A 22859-nucleotide genomic window follows, 5' to 3' on the forward strand; every position below is an offset into this window, starting at 1 on the left:
AAGGGATATGCTGTTTTGGAATGGCCTGGAATAAAGACAAAAAAGGTGCCAGCCGTGCATTACTGTTAAGACTTTACATTTCCTAGAACAGGTTAAGATAACACAAAGACAAGCCAGCAAACAAACAAACAAAAAAAAAAAACAAACAGCAAAAGTCGGAACTAAACAGTGCTTTCTAATTTGTTTGCCACCAACTGGCCACCATTTTTCTTTGTCCTGGATGTTTTGTTGGCAAGCACTGTAAAAAGCAACAGAAAAGATTTAAGCGCTTTTGAAAAAGATTTGCTCTTAAGAAGTTCTTAGTGCGTTTGCTTGTTATCTGCAATAAAGCTTGTGCTTTAATTAAGGGTTTTCTGTCATTTCCTTATTACTCAATTTGGCTCATACATCAAACCCTCAAGTTTAAGACAGCAAATTGTGACTTAGTCATTATTGTTTGTCCAAGGGAGAAACAAACAAACGATGGGGTAAAATGGGGATGGGACTAGCCCATTATATTCTAGACTAAACACTGTAAGAGGATATTTCCATTATTAAGGATTACAAAAAAAAAAGCATTTGGCAGTTCGGGATTGAAACAAAAACAGACAGTCATTATGCAATGTGCATCTCCGAGATCGAGAAAGCTGCTTGCATAATTCATGCCATTTTTAAACACCATTTATAACAAATGACTGTTTCATGAAACAGAAAAGCACTTATTTTTCAATGAAGACTAGGAAGACCTGAATATATTTTCTTAAAAAAAAAAAAAAAAAAAATCCACAACAGCATTGAGTACACACACACACACACACGCACACACAGAGACTTTAGTACAAGACTCATTCAATACACGGGACTGACACCACTTTTCAGACTAATCTACCACGCATGATTTGTTGCAGTTACCGAGATGTGACTTCTGGTGTAGCTTTCTCTTCCAGCCCTTTGTCAAAGATCTTGAGAGGCCCTGCCATGCACTCTACCGCTGAATAGCCTGAGATGACTTGGAGACGGAACGCTTCTACTGCTAACTGGGAAATGCGGACAAGATGTATAGTGGAGGAGAAAAATTAGAGGGGTTGCTATAGGCAGTCCTGGCCAAGTCCTGATTTAGTCTAAACTTACACCAGCAACAGGATTCAAAGCCTATGCCTCGTCACTGGCGAATACTGATGCATCTGTTTTTTTTTGTTAAAGTCTTGTTTGGAAAGAGAAGGTTTTGGTTTTGCCGGTCCACTCAGGCCTGGCTAGAGGTGCACAGGGTGTGGGCATATTCATGCAGTCTTTGGACATGTTTGCCCCGTCTTTCTCCTCCCGGAGAGAAGACAACTAAGACAACCTATGAAACAAACCCCATATTGGAGGCACACACTGGTCTGATCTGATAAATCATCCATCTTTATCACCATCATTATTATTCCTATTAATAAACTAATATTTATCTTTTTTATATATATATATATAATAATCTAATAATTGGCATGACACTCTTTCGTAAGTCCCCCTTCAACCCACAAACTTGGGCTCCATTGGTCTACAAGAACCAAGACTAGTTTGCCTTGGATGTAGAAGTACTGTTGACACAGTTTTACCATATGCATTAAAAAAAGAAATAAAATAAAATAAAAAAGACAACATTTATTTGGATATAGATAATATATATGTATAATATATATATATACGTATAGATTGGCAACTTTGTGCACCAGTCCAAGGTGCAATAGGAAATCTGTTTAAATGTTTTGGTGATGTAGGTGTGTTTGGGGTGAGGCTGAGAACTATTTGGGGTTGTCCACGCTGCTTAGAGGGGCTGGCAAAGCCTGCTGCGAAGGTTCTGAGGTTTTGCCGTTGTTGGTGTTCATGCCATGACTTCCATCTTCCTGCAGCTCCACTTCCATCTTCCCGGCATCCTCTGCACAACTGCTGTCAATAGGAGGGATGTTCTCCGAGTCCACGGCATCGACGGTACTCTCCTCCTCTGGGTTCAACCCAGTACAAACACAGTCCGTTCCTCCGTTTGTCTTTACATCTCTGACCTGAGGTGACTCCACAGGCTCCACAGTTTTTGCTGTATCCATCATGTCCTCGTCAACTGTGGTTTTGGGCACTTCCAGGACACTAACTCCCGATTCACCTGATACAGCCTCAGGTGTGACTGCCGCTGCTGGCTCTGCCATTTCCCCGACCTCTGGCTCTGCCTTCACCTCGGGCACTGCTACAGCGGCTGGTACTTGCACACTAGGCTCGGTGGGACTCTCCTGTACACACACTTGTGTAGTGTCCTTTGAGTCTTTGATACTTCCTGACTCTGTGCAGTCCTGTTTGGAATCCTTAAGGGTCTCTGTCTCTATGGACTGAGTGAAGTTAAAGCTCTGGATTAGGCGGACCAAGTGTTTCACTTTTTCCAGAGAGGCCTGCATGTCCTTCTGACGGGCAAGTATGCTGTTCTTTGTCTCCATGCATTTCTGTTGAATAATGGGAATGCAGCATTAAACAACAAGCAGGACATATTGCAAAATTAATGTTGGGAATAATAATATTGAAAGAACTATGTTATACAATGATAGTCATCTCAAAAAACATTTTAAAGGCAAACATAAGCTTCGTTTTCTTGTTCTGATCCCAAATACATAGTATCAGTATCATAATACGGGTGTAACGATTTATCATTGTACGATTTATTGCGATGCAAAAATGTCACAATATGCATCGTGGCGTTATGACGATTTGATTACGATATGACGTCCGTTTTCTCTTATTAGTTGAGCTGTTTGCGCGTGAGCTACGTTCCACCTGCTGTCGCACGTGAGTTCAGATGGCAGCAGCAGTAATGTTAGCAGACCAAGATGAGTGGAGCTGAAATAGAGGATGGCCCATCCTCTCAAAATCAGACGTCTGGCAACATTTCGGTTGTACAGTCATTGCTTTAGACTCGTTCGCTTTTTGACACGCATACTGGGTCAAACATCCTAAGTTTTAAAGTCTTCACAGTGATTTACATACTTTGCACGGCGACAGGGATATCTCCTAATGGTGTTGAAAGAGTCACATACTGTATTTATAAGGTACAATTCACCCTAAAATCATTCTGTCTTCATATAATGTTCCCGCCGCAAAATCACACATGACGTGAGCTGACTGTGAGCTGTTACTACAGAGGGCGGATGATAGACGTGCACGTATGGCAAGCCGTTTTAGCATTTAAACCTTTGTTTTGACTATCCATAAATATATTTAGAGATATCTCTAATTATATTTTGACTAGTCATAATTATAATTTGACTACTCAGAATGACAATTAGAGATATCTGCAATTACAATTGTACTAGTACGAAATCAGATTGGAGACATCTGCAAATATATTATGACTAGTCATATTCCTCCATTGACTTCCATTGAAAAATATTTGCAGATATCTCTAAATGAATTTAATTAAATATGAATTAAATACCTGGAAATGTGGATTTTTTTTTGCACACACAAAAAACGCAAGTGACCAAGCAAAGCCTTAAGCTCTTACTGTTAAATTCAATTGAATAGAAAGCTTATTTTTTTGCACCTTTACTTAAATTGTTCCTTAATTTTGTCTCTGTCATTTCAATAATATTTTTAAGAAGTTTTTAAATTGTTTTATTTTCCAGAGACAGGCGTGTTTAATTTATTTTCTTAAAGAAGGTTCAGTTTAACAAGTTGAAACAAAAGAAATGCATAAAAAATAGTTTACTTGGTAAAATTTGCATTTCAGTTTAATTTTCAATTTTTACTCCAAATATCATGATACATATCGAACCGTGAACATTATATCGTGATACACATCGTATCGTGAGCTGAGTGTATCGTTACACCCCTAGTCAAAAACAATGATTATTTCAGATGTTAGGATTGCAACAATTAAAAATTGCAAATAGCCAGCAATTTTTTGGGGTAGCTTGTCAATGAACTATGGCTCTTGTGCAGTAAATGATGCTCCATCTGAAATCAGCTGCCAAATTATACTGCCAAAATCAGGATAAAAATCACCAATTACTCATGCAGCCCTATTTCCCACTATATTTTTTGAGCCAGAATGGAAAAAAATTAAGGTGCACTCCAAGTGTAATGTTTGGCTTAAAATTGGTTTTCTGAGAGAAATACTCCCAGATTTGTTGTACAACTGTATAATCTTGCATCTGGAAAAGGCTTCAGTTAAAAAGAAAATAAATAAATAACTCACTGTTATAGAGTTGCTGAGCTGTTTCACTCTCTGTTCTAGTTGCTCCCGTTCCAGCTTTAGTTCAGCACTCCATTTCATTAGCTTCTGCTTCTCTTCTTCTTTTGCTTTTTGGACAGGGACAAAACAAATATGATTGTGATGTGCTCCTACACTAGTCTCATGGATTCAATTGATTATAGATGTAGTTGAATTGGGGTACAAAGTTTAACAACTGAAAAAAAAAATCTATACCTTCTTTGTAGGCAATATAGGAATGGACGATTGCTAGGGTACCTGGCCAGGGAATGGCCTCTTCCTTCTTCAGAATCTGTAAAAGAAACTCTCTCAATAACAGACCAGTGCTGTGCACACTTGACCTCTGAAAAGCCATGAGAGAAACTGAGATCAATTGTGTATGGCAACAGTGATGAACAACAGAACTTCAATGGGAGTGCTGGATGCTGTCTTACACTTACATGATGGGTGGAAAAAAAGGCACAATCAATACCGAACCATGTGAGAGCTTACAAAGCACGAAACAGCCTTAACGCCTGAAGAAACTCACTATGTGTAAAGGGGGAAAATGTACACTTCATTTTTGCAGGGAAAGGGGAGTTTAATCTCTTAGTTGATCTCCCATTTCTAATTATATAACAGTGTATGTGCTAGAAAGGACTGAATTCCAGATAATAGGAGACATCACTGGCTAGCCTGGGAGTCAAAGGCTCATTGTGCTGCTATTATTTACCTGGTCTTGACATTTAGGACAGATCCACATGCCTTTGGGAATGTTTTTGAGGGGTGGGTCCAAGCAGTCGAGATGGTAGACGCGCGAACATGTGTCACACATGAGCAACTGCCCACTGCGTCTGCACACAGTGCAGAAATCCTCATGGATGTCTCCCTGTCGGGAAGAACGGCAGGTGTCAGTACCACCGCCCCCTTCTGGTCTGGACCAATCAGATGATAGTGGGAAGGGAGGGGAGAACAGGAACTGACTGCTGATTGGAGATATTGGTCTAGTGGCTCACAGGTGACTGGATTTTTTACTTTATCAAGGCACTTGGATATTTAATTGGATATCATCATCATTATCATCATCATTATAACTGGGGCCTACATTAATCACTGTTAAAACATATCAGAACTTAATTCTATAATAATTAATCACTTCAGGCCTAATATTTGTGTGGAAAGTAGAGAAAGACTGTTCACTTTGTAAGACTGCTGGCTCAATTTCAACAAATACAACAAATAAACATGAATGACAGTGCTGGTGTGGTCAATCTTTCTCTTTCCAGGGTGGATTGCTTGACTCTTTACCTTACTCCTGTACACTTTGTAGTGTACAGGATAAATGCAGTGGAGGGCTTTGGGGGGGGCTAAGGGCAGCCTGTGATTTTAAAAACTAGAACAATAATTAAACTGGGGCTGTCAACAACATGGTCACCCAGACCTGGCAGGTGGCTACTTACATCCCCGGAGCTGGGGCTGGGCTGGGGGACAGAATGAGGGTGGACAGAGAGGGGAAAGCCCCCCGTGTCAGGCCGCTCAGGGGCTGGGGAGGCGGGAAGGCTGCTGGTGGGGGAGAGCAGGGGGTTGCAGCCCAGCTCCGGCACCGCCGTGCTGCTGCTGGTGGTAGTTGTGGTGCTGTATTTGGGAGGGCGACCTGAGTGAAATGAGACAGACAAGAAAAGAAAAACAAACCAAAAAAACCCAAAACAAAACCAAAAGGAACAGAAAAATGGAGGAGGAGGAAAAAGGGAAAAGAAAGAAAAAAACACAAAGATGAAATAAATAATGGCATATTTTGGTTGCAACATACCTTAGAGAGGGGATCCTCATTGGCTAGCATGGAAACAAAGGAAAGGAGGGAGAGAGCGAAGGAGAAATGGAAGGGAGGGTCACAAAAAGCAGTTAGTGCAACAGACGAACACAGCAGCATGCAGGGAATTTGAGAAGCAACGAGCAAAAGAAAGGGAGAAAGAGAGTGAAAGTCTAAGCCAAAGCCACAAACGCATCTAATCTCAAATCTTTAATATGTTTCCTTGCAGGTGACTCCTAGAGGAACATGTAGGCAATGTGTCTTGCACTCTAAAACAGGCTAAACTATATACACATAGCCAGTAAAGCTAACAAGAAAAAAGTAGCAGAAGACCAACAGGAAAAAACTCTTGCACATTTAAGTCAGCATTTAGCAACGAGTCACAAAGTCAAGGTGTCAAGGATCAGGACTGGACCAACAAGATTGCTGTCACTGGATCCATCACAGAAGAATATCTTTGAACTGAAACAAACTGAATGCAACAGAACTGAATGTTTCTAAAGTACTGTAGGTAATGACCTAGGTCAAGCCTTGAAGCTAATCAACACTTAAGGATGGAGTCAAAGCCCAAGTTAATGTCTTTCAAAGCAGAGCTGAAGTATTTGGCGTGAAGTATTTTCAAGATCAAACCCGGCTACATCCATTGTGATAAAGCATCGCTCTGGAATTCAAGAGCAAGTAACAGGCTACCCTGAACAAATGCAAAGAGCAAACAAGATACTCAAATCTGAAGTGAAGCACACCCAAGACTTCAATTAAATGTTAACAAGGCTTGTGAACCCTAAACAAAATTGTTGTACAACTACTCAACCACATATCTAGGCCTATAAAATATCCCACATGTCATCTTGGGTCTACTGCACAGCTGTAGGACTGCAGACCAAACCAGCGATACAAAGCAGAAATGCAAGAGAAAGCAGAGAGATGTCTATTTGGTGTCAGTTAGGTGGTACACAGAAGAAGCAGGGCTACAATACATCAACTTAAGCCACTAAGACAGGCAAGTACAGACCTCTCTTCCTGGTGCCTTGATGCAGTGGAGTATTCAAGTAAGTGACAGCACTCTTTTTCCTCTGAGATATACAAGAGAAGTCAGACTGTTAGAGGAGGTGGGAGGATAATCTAAAGCTGCTTTTCCACTGTTCTGTACGGTACGGCTCACTTTGGTTCAGTTTAGCTTGGCTCGGTGTGCATTTCCACTGCAGTTTAGTAATGCTCTAGAGCAGGGATGTCAAACTCAATTCCTGGAGGGCCACAGCTCTGCATGGTTTAGTTCCAACCCTAATTAAACACACCTGATCAAACTAATTGAGTCATTCAGGCTTGTTTAAAACCTACAGGTAAACCTGCAGTCACACCAGAGTTTAAGTTTGCGGGGCGGGATTAAACAAGATAATTAGACATTTAAAAAGCAAGCAATTGCTCTATATTTTAAATTTCTGTCTAGAGAGGTCATGTTTTGATCCTCGATTGTTCTCACACAATCCAGATGCAATTTCGCAGGTCAGAGTTCACCAAGTTTAAACTTTGCACCGCAGCAACCTGCGAAACTTGATGCATGACCCTGCGTTTCCGGTCTGACGCATTCGCATGCGTATGAATGGAAGTCTATGGGAGGAAAAGCACAGTGTGACCTCAGCGTAAGTGTGTTGGAGCAGGGTTGGAACTAAACTGTGCAGGGTTGCGGCCCTCAAGAAGTTTGAGTTTGACATCCCTGCTCTAGAGCAATGGTCTCACTCAATTCCTGGCGCTCTGCGAAGTTTAACTTCAACCACCTCCAACACACACCTGCTTAATAGTCTATAGTAGCCTTTAACACCTTGATTATTTGGATCAGTTGTGTTTGATTAAGGTTGGAACAAAATTGTGCAGAGTTATGGCTCTCCAGGAATCGGGTTTGAGACCTATGGCTTAAAGGATCACTCCGCATTTTGCAAATAGGCTTATTTTACAACTCCCTTAGAGTTAAACAGTTTCCATCCGTTTAGTCACTCCGGGTCTTGAGGAAACACTTTTAGCTTTTTTAGCTTAGCATAAATCATTGGATCAGATTTCGATAATTATCTTTTTTAAAGTTAGTTTCTTCTATAGTCATCATGTACTAAGACTGAAGGAAATAGAAACGCAGCGTTTGTCTAGTAACTATACTGTCATTCTGGCGTAATAATCAAGAACACTGCTGCCGTACCAACGCTGCAGCAGGCGCATTGATATTACACAGCACTATTACTCAATTCTTACTACCTAATTTGATTCAATGATTGATACTAAGCTAAAATGTCCCAGCTAGAAACTGAGATCGACTGAATAAACTCAAAATGAATAAAACTCAACTCTTTAACTCGAGGGCAGTAATAAAATTAGCATATTTCTGAAAAAGTGTAGTGTTTCAATAAAGTGGGTGGGATTTTTATTATAGTTGCACTGCCTCTACTGCAGTGACATCACTGTTCATTCCAGGCCATCCCATCCAGCTCTTAATGAATCTGCTCTTCGGCTACCAATGAGAGGAACGTCTTGATCTCTTCTACTGACCACCATGCTTCCATTTCAGATGTCTTTTTATTTATCTTGGTGGTATAAGCATTGTTTAGTCATACAAACCAACAACACAGCAGTGGCTGCTTCTGACTATTTAAATATAGTGGGTTTGCTGACTGTCTCACAAATCCAATGACGCTGGTAGTGATGATTCTCTTAGACCAATTAGTGATCATCAGTGTGCATACATCATGTTTTGGTAATGGTTGGGCTTCCTTGGAACCTTACCTAAGGTAGTACTAAAAAGGTACCAGGTACTACGTACAGAATGCAGTGGAAAATTCCCCAATTGTTAGCCATACCAAATTGAACTGCACCGTACAATGGAGTGGAAAAGTGTCTTAAGTAATCAAAAAAAAAAAAAAAAAAGACCAGATGTAGCAGGGAACCATATAGGATTTATCTGTACCTCAGGTTCAAACACTGCTCCACTGTACACTGGGTTGGCCGTTGTTCTTCTTTTACGTTCTTGTCTTCTACTCTGTATCTCTGAAGGGAAAGGACATCCCATGCACATCTGGTTACAAAATATTCTGTCCTACTAAACCCATAGGCCAGTGTTGACCCCAGTGGCACTTACCTTCAAGATGATCATGTGTGACCAACCCAAGAGACACCATAAAGGCTAGTTTCTGATGGAAACAGCAAAGGAAGACAGAAAAATCAAAGGTCATAGGTTAATCTTCAGATAGAATTGGCCGGATATAATGGTGAAGGTGAGCAGTACCTGTGGGCTTTCCTCTCGTTTGACCTTAGCTGGGGGAGGAGGAAGAGGAGGAGAGGATGAAGGTGGTGTTTTTATGACCACCTGTTCTGGTCCTCCCTGTGGTTTCACAGTCTGGCATAAAGAACAAGAAACAAGTAAATTACTCGCGTTATCTGAATGCCTGATCTCATTCATGTGTTTTGTGGGGTACAGGAAGCAGCCTCGTCAGAGCTTTTTTATTCGCAGTTGTAAGAAAGCTAAAAAGATATCTTTCAAGTATTTATTAAGCATTAAGGGGGGAAGAATTAAAGTAGTTTAGTGTTTGAAATGTACATGCCAGTGATAGTGATTGGCTTCCTGAAATCCAACCAAATAAGTACTCTCACCTTCATGTCTGAGTTAAGATTGCTGATCTGAAGTGTCTGGGCAGGGCTGATGACGATGCCTGCGAGTTGCGTGGTGCCTGTGACTGTTGTTGTGGTCTTGTCGATGGTTGTGCACTGCTGTCCATTCACAATGCGCACCTGATGGATGGGCCCAGCGGAGGCGGGTAAAGATGATGTCAGTTTGGTGGTGAGCATCAGGGGTCGCTGGATTAGAGGAGCTGCCACCATGGGAGGAGGAGGAGCTGGCGCGATGGGCACATTGATGGGAGTGGGGGGTTTTGGTCGAACCTGTGCAGTAGTGGAAGGCGTGTTGGATGACAATGCAGGTACAGATAGAATGATAACGAAAGCCACTTTGTTGTCATGCCCTTAACATCCATGCATTTTTGTTGTTGTTGTTAAGAGGTAACCTCAGCCTTAAGTAATGCCAAGACTGAGCTCTGGTTCACACTTGGTGAATTGCATGAAAGTGGATGAAATGTGCAGAGCTCAAACCCTCAAGACAAAGGATGGGCCTTCGAGGTCCACCTTCCTACAGTGCTTAAATTTAAACCAACAGATCAATCTCACTAGCATTTATCTTAAGGATAATCTAGACCAGGGGTGCCTAAACTCCTGGAGGGCCAGTGCCCTGCATAGTTTAGCTCCAACTTCAACACACATGTCTGGAAGATTCTGGTATACCTGGAAAGAGTTTGAATAGCTAGTTCAGGAGTGTTTAATTGGGGTTGAAACTAGAATATGCAGAACTACGGCCTCCTGGACTGAGTTTGGGCACCGGTGAATCTAGGCCATGCTTAACTTGTGCATATTTGATTAAGGGCCATGCACACAGGGATGATTTTTACTAATAATCACAGATGTTGATTGTCTTGTTACTAAACAAAGGGAGCCAATGTGAGTGTGCACGCAAAATTTACAACACTAAACATTGGTCTAAACGTAACATTTAAAAAATGCATATGGCTTTCATTTTTGGTTTGAAAACTTGTTGATTAATGCGATTGATGCATTTGTTCATGTGTCTTGAGCTGCCGAGGTTACAGTAAAACACGACTTGGTGGCACTCAAGCACAAAGTGCTCTAGCCGAGCACGGAGGTATCACAGATCAAATAGGATTAAATGGTGAGTTTTATTTCACTTTTTAAATGTACTTTCATTGCTTGTAACCTTTTCCGGCAAACTTTTGTCAAGATGTTTTTGTGCTCTAGGGTAGATTAAACAGTAGCTTACATTGTAAATGCCAGTGAAAATCACTTGAATTTAGAATGCCAAAAAGTCTTGGAAAATACACACGAGGAGTGTGCATGAGTGGCAGCTAAACTCAGTGGACCTTGAAGGCTCATCCTTGTTACAAGTTCATTGTCCCCAAAAATCCTGTCACAAATTGCGTCATTCCAAACCTGTCTTACTTTTTTTAGCAGAACACAGACATGAAACTTTTTGGAGAAGCCATTGTTCTGCTTCTGTCATCGTATAGATTTTGAGATACTGATATCAGGTATACAGGTTTAGAATGGCATTAAAGTGAGTCATTATTAATAATAACTCAATTCGCCCGAGCTCGATTTAGCATTACACAGCTTTTTTGAGGTAAAAGGTGCTAGTATTGTCACTCTTTAAAGGGGAAGGGTTAATGATAGGGTCAGCCAAAGCAATATTAAACAAAGCAGAAATAAAAAGCTGCAACTGAAGCAACAGCATTATTATGAAAGTACAAACAAGCTCTTAAACACCGTGTCTACACCAGACATGATCAGCAACTCACACGATGTACATTGCTATACCAATGGATCGAAATGTTCCTGAAGCAACTTGGACACGCTGCAGAAGTACTCCACTGGGCTTCCACTGTAGACACGGTGCAAAGGGAGCTTGCACACTAGAGAAAGCTCTGATGGATTATGCTTTGAGGAATGCATTTTGAGAAAGTGCATATTAATTTAAACCAATAGTACATTTTTATTGGTATACAGATGCCTAGGATGGGTTTCTTTTTGTTGAAAGATGGCCTTGATTTTTGCATCCTTGCAACACAATATCCCCATTGAAAACAGACTCTATGACAGAGCGTAACTTTAGTGTGCAAGTGCCCTAAGGCAAAAAAAACCGAAAACTTGAGCAGACAGTATAACAGCAACAGCCAATGCTGGGAAGGAGAAGTTGAGTATCAGTGATAGAGGGAAATTATTAATGTGAGGGGCAAAAACAGGGTCTCTAGGGGTGCAACAATGTGTTCAGCTTTGACTAGGTTAATTTCAGTTCACATCTTAAAGACTCAACTCTTTAATGACTAGAGGCTTAAAAACCTCATAACTTGAATCAAGTGTCAAACAAACAGGGTTTCTGCAGGTGTCACCAACTCAGATTGAAGACTTTTCAATACCATTATGAATGGAATCTCAGACTCTACATGGCTAAATGCTAATGCTAAAATGCTAATGCTAAATCAAATTAGTTATTTCCTAGCCACAGATTTTAAATAATGTAAAAACAAGCAAACTCTAGTTGTATACATACTTAGAAAACTATAATAAACTAAGTGTATCCCCAACAGTTGGTCCAGGTCAGGGTCCTTGCCAGGTAGCAATAAACACATGTAGAGCTTTTAAACAAATGTTATTAAAAGGAAGATAATTAATCCTTATTGGTAAGTTTTTTTCGATGGATTGTTGGTGTTTGCCTGACTGGGCAGCTTTACATCGATGAAGAAAAATTAAAACTTGTTTTTGAATGGTTTAGGCCTGAAATTCTGTTCTTCTAATTTAAGACCCTACGGACACCCTGAACAAAGGCTTGATAGACACCAGGCCTCTGAAACTACATTATGTGTCCCTCTGGTGGTGTCAGTGTGGAACTGCACATACATAAGGGGAGGGGGGCAGGTCTAACAGAGACGCACCTGTGGCTGAAAGGTGGGTCGAGGCGTCAATCTAGGAGGAGGGACAAACTGGGGAACTTTGATAGGCTGGGCAGAGGTGGTGGTGGCCTGTACCTGTGACAAAACCAGCCATTCATTGGGGACTATGCAAGTGAAATGATCATAACAGTCTTTTTTTTTTTTTTAAAGAGGAAATTAGCCTCTCTGGTTGGTTATATCACAGAAATATGTCACCATACACACCCCTGCCAAGCACATCACTGTGAGAAAGGAAGTCAATTCAAATCTTCATACTAATTGGAGACATAAAACATCCTGTTCTAAACACATCAAAGCAAAGTGGGTCTGGCTACTACTAGTCTACAGCAAGCTATGGAAAATATAAAATACACAGAATGGCATTTCCACTTCAGTTTACAACTGTTAAATTTAAGCTATAAGTAAACACTGAATGAATCTTTTGCAGAACTTCACACTCACGACTATGACATTCTTGGACACGATCCGCGTGCCAGCATCCGTGTCCTGATTGGGTAGCTTGCTGGCCATCTGAAGGTTGATTGGTGTGCTCTGAGAGTCGGAATTGGCGCCGGGTCTCGTGGGGTTGTTGATGGCAGTGACCATGGCGACTGCGGAGCGTTGCGTTGCCATGGAAGCAGGCATGGTGGAGGTGGCAGCTTTCAGCACGAGAGGTAGAGTCTTTGCAGTTATGACCGGCGTCACGGTGAGAGTCTTCTAGTCGATGATCAAGAGAAAAAATAAATGAGAGCGAGGCAATAGATGATGTTTTGAAAGTTCATGATATTTTTTCTGTTTATTTTCTGTCTGCCATTATGGTTTATGAATTATTAATGCAATTGAGATAAAACATGCATGTCTTTTATATAAAAAAAATTAATTACTTGAAACAACTTTCAAATTATGTCACTTAATGCTGATTTATACCTCTGCGTCGAGTAATAGCTTTGACCCACGGTGCCTGCCTTGCGCATAGTCATGCATTTATACTTCTGCATGGTGTTAGTGTTGCTCTACAATATCACTTTCAAAACGCTAGCTGGCAGTAGGTTATGTTCTTCTGTGTTGAGTTTCTGTTTTTTGTTTTTTTCTGAACGCTAAAAGTAGCGCAATCTCGCTCACTTAGAAACGGGAACCAGCAGACGTGCAACTATTTTAATTATAAGGTAAACTAAACAAAAAGTTTCCACCTGGAGCTCCTTCGTGCAACTCGACACACCTGAAGCTCCATCGGGCTCGCAGCTCTCAGCACCACCCACACTTGTTACCACTACCAAGCCGACCAATCACAGAGTTTTCGCTACATGACGTTGTAACGTGTACTTACAATTTTTGACAAGTGCGCATCAGCATCAGCGTCAGCCATGGCGAGGGCTATGCCACCACGTAAAGGCTGCGCCAGACCATATGTATGCGTTTGACGCAGAAGTATAAATCAGCCTTTAGCCTGAAAGCTTAAAAAAAAATTATTATAACCAATGACCAATTAGCTTTTTAGGTTTTGATTTAGCAAACATTGTTGATTCGCCTCCATTCTGGTAAATAAAACTTAATTTTATTTTAATAAAATAAAAGGAATTAAATTAATAAAATGAATTAATAAAATTGTTCCATTGGTAAAATATAGTCCCACCATTGCAAAAATAAAATGGTTATGAAGGCCATTTTTTGTGGATTTTAATGTTAACGGTTAAAATCATTTTACATTTACATCCAGCTATGACAAAATTATACTAATTAATTAATTTGTTAAAATTAATAGACCACTGGAAAATGCTCAGTTTCTCTGGATTGTTTAGGTAAAATTTTATGTTTTGTTCTGTAAACTCATTTCTCCCAGTTTATTTAAAAAAGTGCTGTGTTTCAGGCATGTTTTCATTTTTAGGCAACATAATACCACGAATGGTGGAATAGTGAGTGGATTTTCTCAGAAGACCTGCTCCACAATAAAGAATAAAACAACATTTTACTCAAACCAATACCTAATAAATCCAGGGAAACAGAGAGTGGTCAAGTGGTCTCTAATGGTCTTGTGACCTCAGAAGCACAGTCAGTAAAGTGGTTTTCTACCCTCAACACAGAAAAAGAAAATACAAAAAAAGAACAGAGAGACCCTTCATACATTACTGGCTATATAAAGCCATTAACAGTAGGCTTCTAAGGTCACCCTGTCCTTATTGTTCACAAACCCAAAGCTCATTTCAGAAACAAAAATGTGCATGTCTGCAGTTACAGAGTGTACCTTTAGAACAGATTAGTCAGCCAACTCTTTTTCAATTAACCTTTGATTAAACTAGCTATTCTTCTCATTTGTGCGTACTTAAAGCCTGATCCCACCAAGCATGATAACTATAAACATAACCACATATATATTTGCGTCGATAATAATGAATGATAAGTGTTTATTTTTATTTTTTGACTTTTTGTATTACCCCCTTTATAACTAGCACATGTTCACAGTGTGCTTCTAGTGTGTCTGACCAGTGAATCAAGCTCATGTAACTTAATCCAATCAAAAAGGCTGTGTCCGAAATCGTATACTACCATACTATATAGTACGTTAAAAACAGAAGTACCCGGATGACCTACTACTTTCGACGAGATTTTGAATTGCGCATTCAATGGACGCTACACGGGCGATGCAGCAGCGCAGTAGGTAGTGCTGTCGCCTCACAGCAAGACGGTCGCTGGTTCGAGCCAGTTGGTGTTTCTGTGTGGAGTTTGCATGTTCTCCCTGCGTAAGCGTGGGTTTCCTACAGGTGCTTCGGTTTCCTTCACAGTCCAAAGACATGCAGTACAGGTGAATTGGGTAGGCTAAATTGTCCGTAGTGTATAGGTGTGTGTGTGTGTGAGTGTGTGTGTGTGTGTGTGTGTGTGTGTGTGTGTGTGTGTGTGTGAATGTGTGTGTGGATGTTTCCCAGAGATTGGTTGTGGCTGAAAGGGCATCCGCTGCGTAAAAATGTGCTGGATAAGTAGGCGGTTCATACAGCTGTGGCGACCCCGGATTAAAAATGGGACTAAGATGACAATGAAATGAACGAATGAAAGGACGCTACACTATCCCATGATGCACTATGAAAGAATTCATAAATGTGAGTGAAGTGACACAACTGACGGGGAAAGGTCGCGTGATCATAGCAAAATGACTGACGTAGTTTGTTCAAGTGCATTCATACTGTATAGAATGTGCTTTTCTAAGAGTCAAGTAGTAAATTCAAATTCAAATGCAGTACCTTCTGAGTAGTATCTGTTTTTGGACGCAGCTAAAGTAAATTTAGTGATCAGTGTAAAAAAAAATTAATTAAAAACACAAACAATCTCCCCAAGCTTTTTTAATAAACAGAAACGCAAAGATGCAAAACTAGCACTGCATACATTAGATATTTAGATTTTTGTACTTCCATTTGCCAGCATGGCATGCATAAAGTCCAAGATTTTTTAAATCATTATTTCCCCATGGTATAACCAACTGTTTTCAAGATAATCACGATCTTTAAGTAATCTCTGACAAAACTCAACATCAAGCAGAGTCTCTCCACAATGTCATATATAGCTTTAAAATGGAACCAGCCCTTTATTTTTTTTAATGGTTTCTGACTGGCTGTCATTTCTTTTAATCATATATTTTGCTGAGAAAAAAAAATCATTATGACAGTATTTCCTACATTTTTATCATTACAGCTGTGGTCTGTACACTACTTTTGATTTACATACAAAGTAATTTTTAGCACAATGTTTTAATTGTTATTTTTATAGTTATCGTGCTTGCTGTTAAAAGGCCTTTAGAGGAACCAAATTCAAGTAAAATAAAGAAAATTATTCCTCGGTAAAGGCGAGGCAGTGACGCAGTAGGTAGTGCTGTCGCCTCACAGCAAGAAGGTCGCTGGTTCGAACCTCAACTCAGTTGGCGTTTCTGTGTGGAGTTTGCATGTTTTTCCTGCCTTCGCGTGGGTTTCCTCCGGTTTCCCTCACAGTCCAAAGACGTGGTACAAGTAAATTGGGTTAGCAAAATTGTCTGTAGTGTATGAGTGTATGTGTGTGTGGATGTTTCCCAGAGATGGGTTGCAGCTGGAAGGGCATCCGCTGCGTAAAAACTTGCTGGATAAGTTGGCGGTTCATTCCGCTGTGGCAACCCCGGATTAATAAAGGGACTAAGCCGACGAGAAAATGAATGAATGAATGAATGAATTCCTCGGTAAATCACCTCAGAGTACAGTTGTGTTCTACATGTTTAGTCTAGAAAGATTTTACGGTGTTAAAGTCTGCGTGAATCGGAAGTCGCTGACTTATTTCAGGATGCTGATGTACTTCCAACTGAAACTGAATATTGAGTAATGGGTGGAGCTTTCTTTTTGCGCATCATCATTCCCTAGTAGCAAACTAACGGTAGGATGGGGTTAAAGGTCCCATGAAAGTAAAATAAATAATTGTTAGTTTTTAGGATATCTATAAGCTAGTGCACACCAAAACAGTGACAGTTTAGGAGATAAAACTGATATAAACATGTAAAGCTTGTAGTTTGTCACTTCCGCCTAAATGGAGCAACGTTTTATTCACATCACCTCATACTTCAGTTTCTCATCAAATCTTGATCAATAAAATGCTCTCTAGTATCTGACATGCCCCGCCCCCTTCAAAACACTTCTCATTTGATGTGCTTAAGCTTGGAGCCGTGATAAAACATTATTGGCTGCTTTTTAAAAAGAGGAGGAGCTACACTATGTCCCACCCTCTCTTTATGTTTCAGTTGTAATTCTGTCAAACAAACATCCAATTAAAAGCACATTTCTAAGCACTTCACGGAAACTTTAAGTGTATTGTTAATGTGAAGCAGTCAAACTACACGGAAACAAATGATCATAATTTGATTGAAGATTACTAGAATAAATAAAGTTCCCACTGGATTAACATGCATGTTTAGCAACAATGGTAGCAAAATAAACATCAGATTTTAAATGCCACACAGATTTTAAGCTGGTACCTGTGGCGCCCCCTGGTTGTGTGGAGGGCCTGATAGCGGCTGTGAAGCAGGACAAGCGGCCGTCAGCAGTACGGTTTTACCATCTGTGGTTGCTGCAAACGTCTGCGGCTTCAGATCGGGCTCCTGTTTCACCAGCAACTCCTTCCGCAACTGCTCCACCACTTTTTTCTGAGAAAGAAAGAGAAATTGCTGGGAAATTACACATCCGCATTCACATTTTGATTGTGTGTTAAAAGAAAAGGCTGATTGCAGAGAAAGCGCTGAACGTGTCAAACTGTTCTCAAACACACACATACGCACTTTTTCCAAGAAATAAAATTGAAAAGACCACCACCCCCCATCCCATCTTTTCAATGTTCTGTTTATATCTGGCCGCGATGGTTTCTAATAATAGATCATTAGTCATCAAATTTCCTGCTTTTCTTTGTTCTGGGTGTGAAGCTCATATGTGGCTTTTATTCAGTCAGCTTTTAAAAGACCCTTCAGGTGCTAGACCATCTTAACAACACTGGAAATGCTTTTATAAAGGCCCACTGAGCGCCACACACGCGCACACACACACAGAGGAAAAACGTGATTGAAATTCATCTCACACACTCTGCTGCCTCAGAGTCCTCTGGAGCCAAAGCGCACCTCTGAGAGTGGAAACACACACACACACACACACACACGCATACACACACACCCCTCAACAAAGCCTTTGCACTAAGCACAACATCAAATGAAAGTCTCTTCTTTAAAATGAATTTTGACAAACTATTTCTCTCTTTAAGCACACGATCAATCACGCAGTAGCAGCTTTAAGACTCACAAGCAGAAAGTTTACATACGCAACAGACCGCCGTGCCAGATGCAGGCCTCACATTGAGGCTACAAAAATTACAGGAATATAAATTCATGATGCATTTAAATGCATGATGCATGAAAGAGTTATACAGAACTCTTATGAATGAAACTGAGATTTACAAGGCAGACAAGCCGCATTCGGGATTGAACAGATTCTGAGAAAGCAACAACCTTTCAAACTGACACAGTAGAAGGTGAGGTTTTTAATGAAAACACATGAAGTTCACATTCTGCTACAAATTCAGACTAACCTAAGAACACGAGACATTTTTACAAAAACAAAAATTAATAGATCACCTCTCAACTATAAAATACAATTGTATGTTCTTAGTACTAATAAACTCTCCGAAATAAAGGTGAAAATGACGTCATGGGTGGTAACAAAAGGTTCTTTTTTTGTTCTGTTCGCAAGCATGTACATTTAAAGAAATAATATTGACCCTTTATTTTAAGAGTACTTTTTTTTTAAAAGGTACCATCTTAGCGACAGCTTTTGTACCTGTTAGTTAATAGGTTATTTTAATATTATTAAAATACTTCTAGTTTTTTTTTTATTAATATTCAAATTGAGTTATTTTTGTATTATCCATTTTCATTATAGTTAGACATGTATTTCGTAAATGCAGTTGTGTCATTTAAGTAGCTTTGTGTGTGTTTTTGTCTGTTTTAGACTGTTATTTTTAATATATTTTGGTACATCAAAATTTATCTGCTTTTTTAAAGAACATATAACACATACATTTATTTTTAAACATACTTTAATATTTTAATAAATTATTTAATTTCAGTTTTTGTTCAAAGTAACTATAAAAATCATATGTAATGCAATTTGCAATAGACACATTTTGATGGAATATACATAAATATGAGTATTTGTCCCACAACCCTGAGCCCATTAACATCTTTTAAATCAAACATTTATATATGACCATATAAAATGTAATTACCCCAATTTGAACACATTAATGACAATTAAAGACTTTAGAAAGCCAACATATTATACTTCAAAAGGTCTTTAATGTATTCTAATGTATTTATGTATGTATGTATGTATGGATGCATGCATGCGACAGTTTTGTCTGGTTTTGAATCTGATTGGCAATAACAGCACTCGTCCAGCCTCTTCACCCTTGTGTATTACTACACCCACATACAGCGACAAGCGGAGGACACTCTACAGTTTGACAAATAGTGCCGCTGTTGGACAACAGAATGTACTTTTGGTGCTTTTTTTAAGGCAAAAATGTAGTTGTTTAGATTGCATCTATGTTGTTTATTTATAAAGGATAGTGCCCATTTTAAAACATTTATAATTTTGGACAATTAGTCACTGATCACTGAGCAGAGCGAAGAAAGTGATGGTTGATGTTCTGCCACAAGATGGCGACAGAGCGCAATAATCCTTAGAGGTAGGAAGAACTCAATGACATTATCACGATGACATTTGATAACGTGTGGAGTGCTGTCCCATATCTTAGGGGTAACTTTTGAAGCCCTTCCTCTTCACACTCTGTTTCAAGTGCCAAGGGGAAGGGATAAACAATTTCACATAAACAATTAAGTTATCCCCCCAAATATTACGAATTGTGTCATTTCAACTCATTTAAAAGAAGCAGTTTGAACAAGCAGTAAAGTCATTTTGAGTCTAAAGTGATTCTTTTATTCCAACTGCGATTAATATTTTAAACTGAGACAAACATTGCTGCCAGGATCTTGTGCTCCCAGTCTGATGTTTATTATTTTAAAGGTATGTTGTAGTGTGGTTTTGGTTGTTGTGCTGTGTGTTTCTATGTTTTGTGAATATGTGAGCCTTATTGATGACAAATCACCAGTTGATAGATAATAATGTTTTTTAAATGTAAAAATGTTTCCCCAAAAAATATCTGTGCTGAAAATCCTGACTTTTGAAGAAGCAACTGAATCCCAAAACTTTGCTAATATAGTGTTTTCACATCGCAGCAGGACAGAAGGAAAGTCCCAACACACAAAAGAAACGCATGCGCAAACACACACACACACACACACACACACACACTTTAGTGCTTCTGCTGTTGTTCTGCGCAGACACAGACTGGCCACAAAACAATTAAATATATCAGTCATCAGTTATTTCTCCACTTGTTTTATCATTAAAAAGTAAAATTCCCAAAAGAACCGCCACTTCAGGAAATCAATAACTCCTCTTGGAAGCAAACAAATCAAAAATCGCTCCAGTAAACACAAATTGACCTGCACATACAGATGAAACATGATGGGGGGGTTTTGTGGCGCTGCTTGAGAAGTTAAAACTGCTTTAGACAGGGTTATTATTGCAAAATATCTTCAAAATGTAAACAAATGTACATTGAAATAAATAGAAGTATTACATGATATATACAGAGCAGAAATTATGACTTTGCGACTAACTGTGTATGGAAATAGGCGCAAAACACTAAATCTGGGCTTTAACCTTACAAATAAAATACTAAACACAATTAGGCCTGTTACAATAATCAATATATCGACTTATCAACCAACACATGGACATGACCTCAATCATTTTTGATGATGCAATATATATTGCTCATAGATGAAAACAATTCTAGCAACATTATAGCTGATTGCACAACATCTCTATCTCTATTGGAGGTGTCAGTGTTAGTATGGTTAAAAAACACTATAGAATTTAATATAATTTACAATAGTATATTTTCCTGTGGGTGCCTAACAACTGAAAATACATCTTGTAGCAGATATCGCAGCCTCCGTTGCGCTTTTTTGTTAACATTTATTATTATTATTTGTTTAGGATATGCTTTTTCACATTCTGATTCCAATGTTTCATTATTAAATTGTTAAAATGACCATAATTAAATTAAATATTCTTAAGAATAAAATATTATGTGTCCTTTGGAAGAGTGAACTTGCATTATGATGCCGTTATATTGTCATTCTGGCATTATATAATGACTGGCATAAAAAATGTATTGTCTGACATATAAATGACAATAATATAGTTTAGCAATATATTTTGGTGCAATACATCTAACAACAAAAAATAAATATCTTGACAAGCCAAAACTAAACAAGGAGCACATAAAATTATTAAAAATTATATAGTAATATAAAATAATTATAATAAAGCACCTAAAAATACTAGAAATAACATTTAAAGATAACTAAAATTTGAATATGCAAATTAACTCAAATAGAGTGAAATCAAGAGTATTAGAGAAAAGACAGAAGCACATACAATAAAAATAAATAATAATAATAATAATGACAGTAATAATTATATTATAATACTAATTCAATAATAAAAAATATTATTTTAATAATAATAATATTTTTATAAAATAAATCTAATAATAAAAAAATCACATTAAATGATTAAAACCAAGAGTAAAATTGTAGAAGTTATAATAAAGCACCTAAAAGCACTAAAATAATTAAATTTAAAAAAAAATGTCAATTTAAATACAGAAATGAACTCAAAGTTAGTAAAAAAAAAAATGCAAAGAAAAAAAAGAAAAAGAAAATTCATAAAAAAAAAAGAAAAAAGAGAAAAGAAAATAACATATTAATTTAAAAAAAACGAGCTGATATTGAAATAGGCAGCACAGCGGCTCAGTGGTTAGCACGGTCGCCTGACAGCAAGAAGGTCACTGGTTTGCATGTTCTCCCCAAGTTGGCATTGGTTTTCTCCGGGTGCTCCAGTTTCCCCCCACAGTCCAAACACATGCGCTATAGGTGAAATGAATAAATTAAAATTGTCTGTGGTGTGTGTGTGCGTGCGTGTGTGTGTGTATATATACGCGTTTCCCAATACTGAGTTGCATCTGTAAGGGCATCTGCTGCATAAAACTTATGCCAGAATAGTTGGCGGTTCAATCCGCTGTGGCAACCTCGATATTCAAGGGACTAAGTCGAAGGAAAATGAATGAATGAATGAATAATATTGAAATAAAAAACAAACAGTAATTAGAAACATTTATCAAATTAAAAATTAAATGAATTTTCAAAATATTAATTATATATATCTTATATATAATTTACACATTTCATGATTCTATAGAGTGACAAAATTAAAATAAATACAGATAGAATAAATTAGACATTTAAAAGATCTTAATAATCTTATAAACTCTAATAACGTCAACCTGCGTCCATGTTTTAAAACCTAATCTTACAAAAATCAATCAAACTGACTCATTCATAGCAATTCAAGCCTTTGAATCATGCTTTCAGAGAAAACAGCACCATCAGCATCCAATGACGTCAAATACTGCGAAAGCTCTTACCTGTTTCTCACTCAGAGCCGTGATTTTTGCCTGCAACTCGTGAAGCTGTTTCTTCAGATCTGCGTTCTGTGACGAACAGCAAAGATATGCATTACAATGACATATTTATGAACTAATAACTTCAGAACTGCTAATCCTTTATTGAATAAAATAAAAAGCAAACCAAGTATATGCAAAAAGTTCAAGTTCTCAAACAAAACCATTAGATCATGTCTGA

At 38.7% G+C, this 22859-nt stretch overlaps 1 protein-coding gene across 46 annotated transcripts in view; it reads right to left on the bottom strand.

Annotated features, from left to right (window-relative positions):
- Positions 1-749: 749 nt before the first annotated feature.
- phf21ab (PHD finger protein 21Ab) overlaps positions 750-22859 on the bottom strand; it is a 41222-nt gene continuing 19112 nt past the window's right edge. For 5 of the 46 annotated variants that reach the window (XM_073942760.1, XM_073942759.1, XM_073942763.1 and 2 more), the window contains exons 5-18: positions 22643-22708; positions 17517-17684; positions 12998-13249; positions 12539-12631; positions 9636-9923; positions 9271-9381; positions 9124-9175; positions 8953-9032; positions 7015-7075; positions 5653-5846; positions 4926-5081; positions 4430-4505; positions 4199-4302; positions 1606-2450 (exon numbers count right to left, since the gene is read on the bottom strand). In XM_073942760.1, the coding sequence (XP_073798861.1) occupies positions 1764-2450; positions 4199-4302; positions 4430-4505; positions 4926-5081; positions 5653-5846; positions 7015-7075; positions 8953-9032; positions 9124-9175; positions 9271-9381; positions 9636-9923; positions 12539-12631; positions 12998-13249; positions 17517-17684; positions 22643-22708 (2388 nt within the window). In that variant the 3' untranslated portion in view covers positions 1606-1763. Of the gene's footprint in view, positions 2451-4198; positions 4303-4429; positions 4506-4925; positions 5082-5652; positions 6026-7014; positions 7076-8952; positions 9033-9123; positions 9176-9270; positions 9382-9635; positions 9924-12538; positions 12632-12997; positions 13253-17516; positions 17685-22642; positions 22709-22859 lie in introns of those variants that run through there. The other 41 variants (XM_005174283.6, XM_005174280.6, XM_068217490.2 and 38 more) reach the window with 18 other exon arrangements.

Source organism: Danio rerio, chromosome 25, assembly GCF_049306965.1.
Source record: "Danio rerio strain Tuebingen ecotype United States chromosome 25, GRCz12tu, whole genome shotgun sequence".
NCBI classification, from domain to species: Eukaryota; Metazoa; Chordata; class Actinopteri; order Cypriniformes; family Danionidae; genus Danio; species Danio rerio.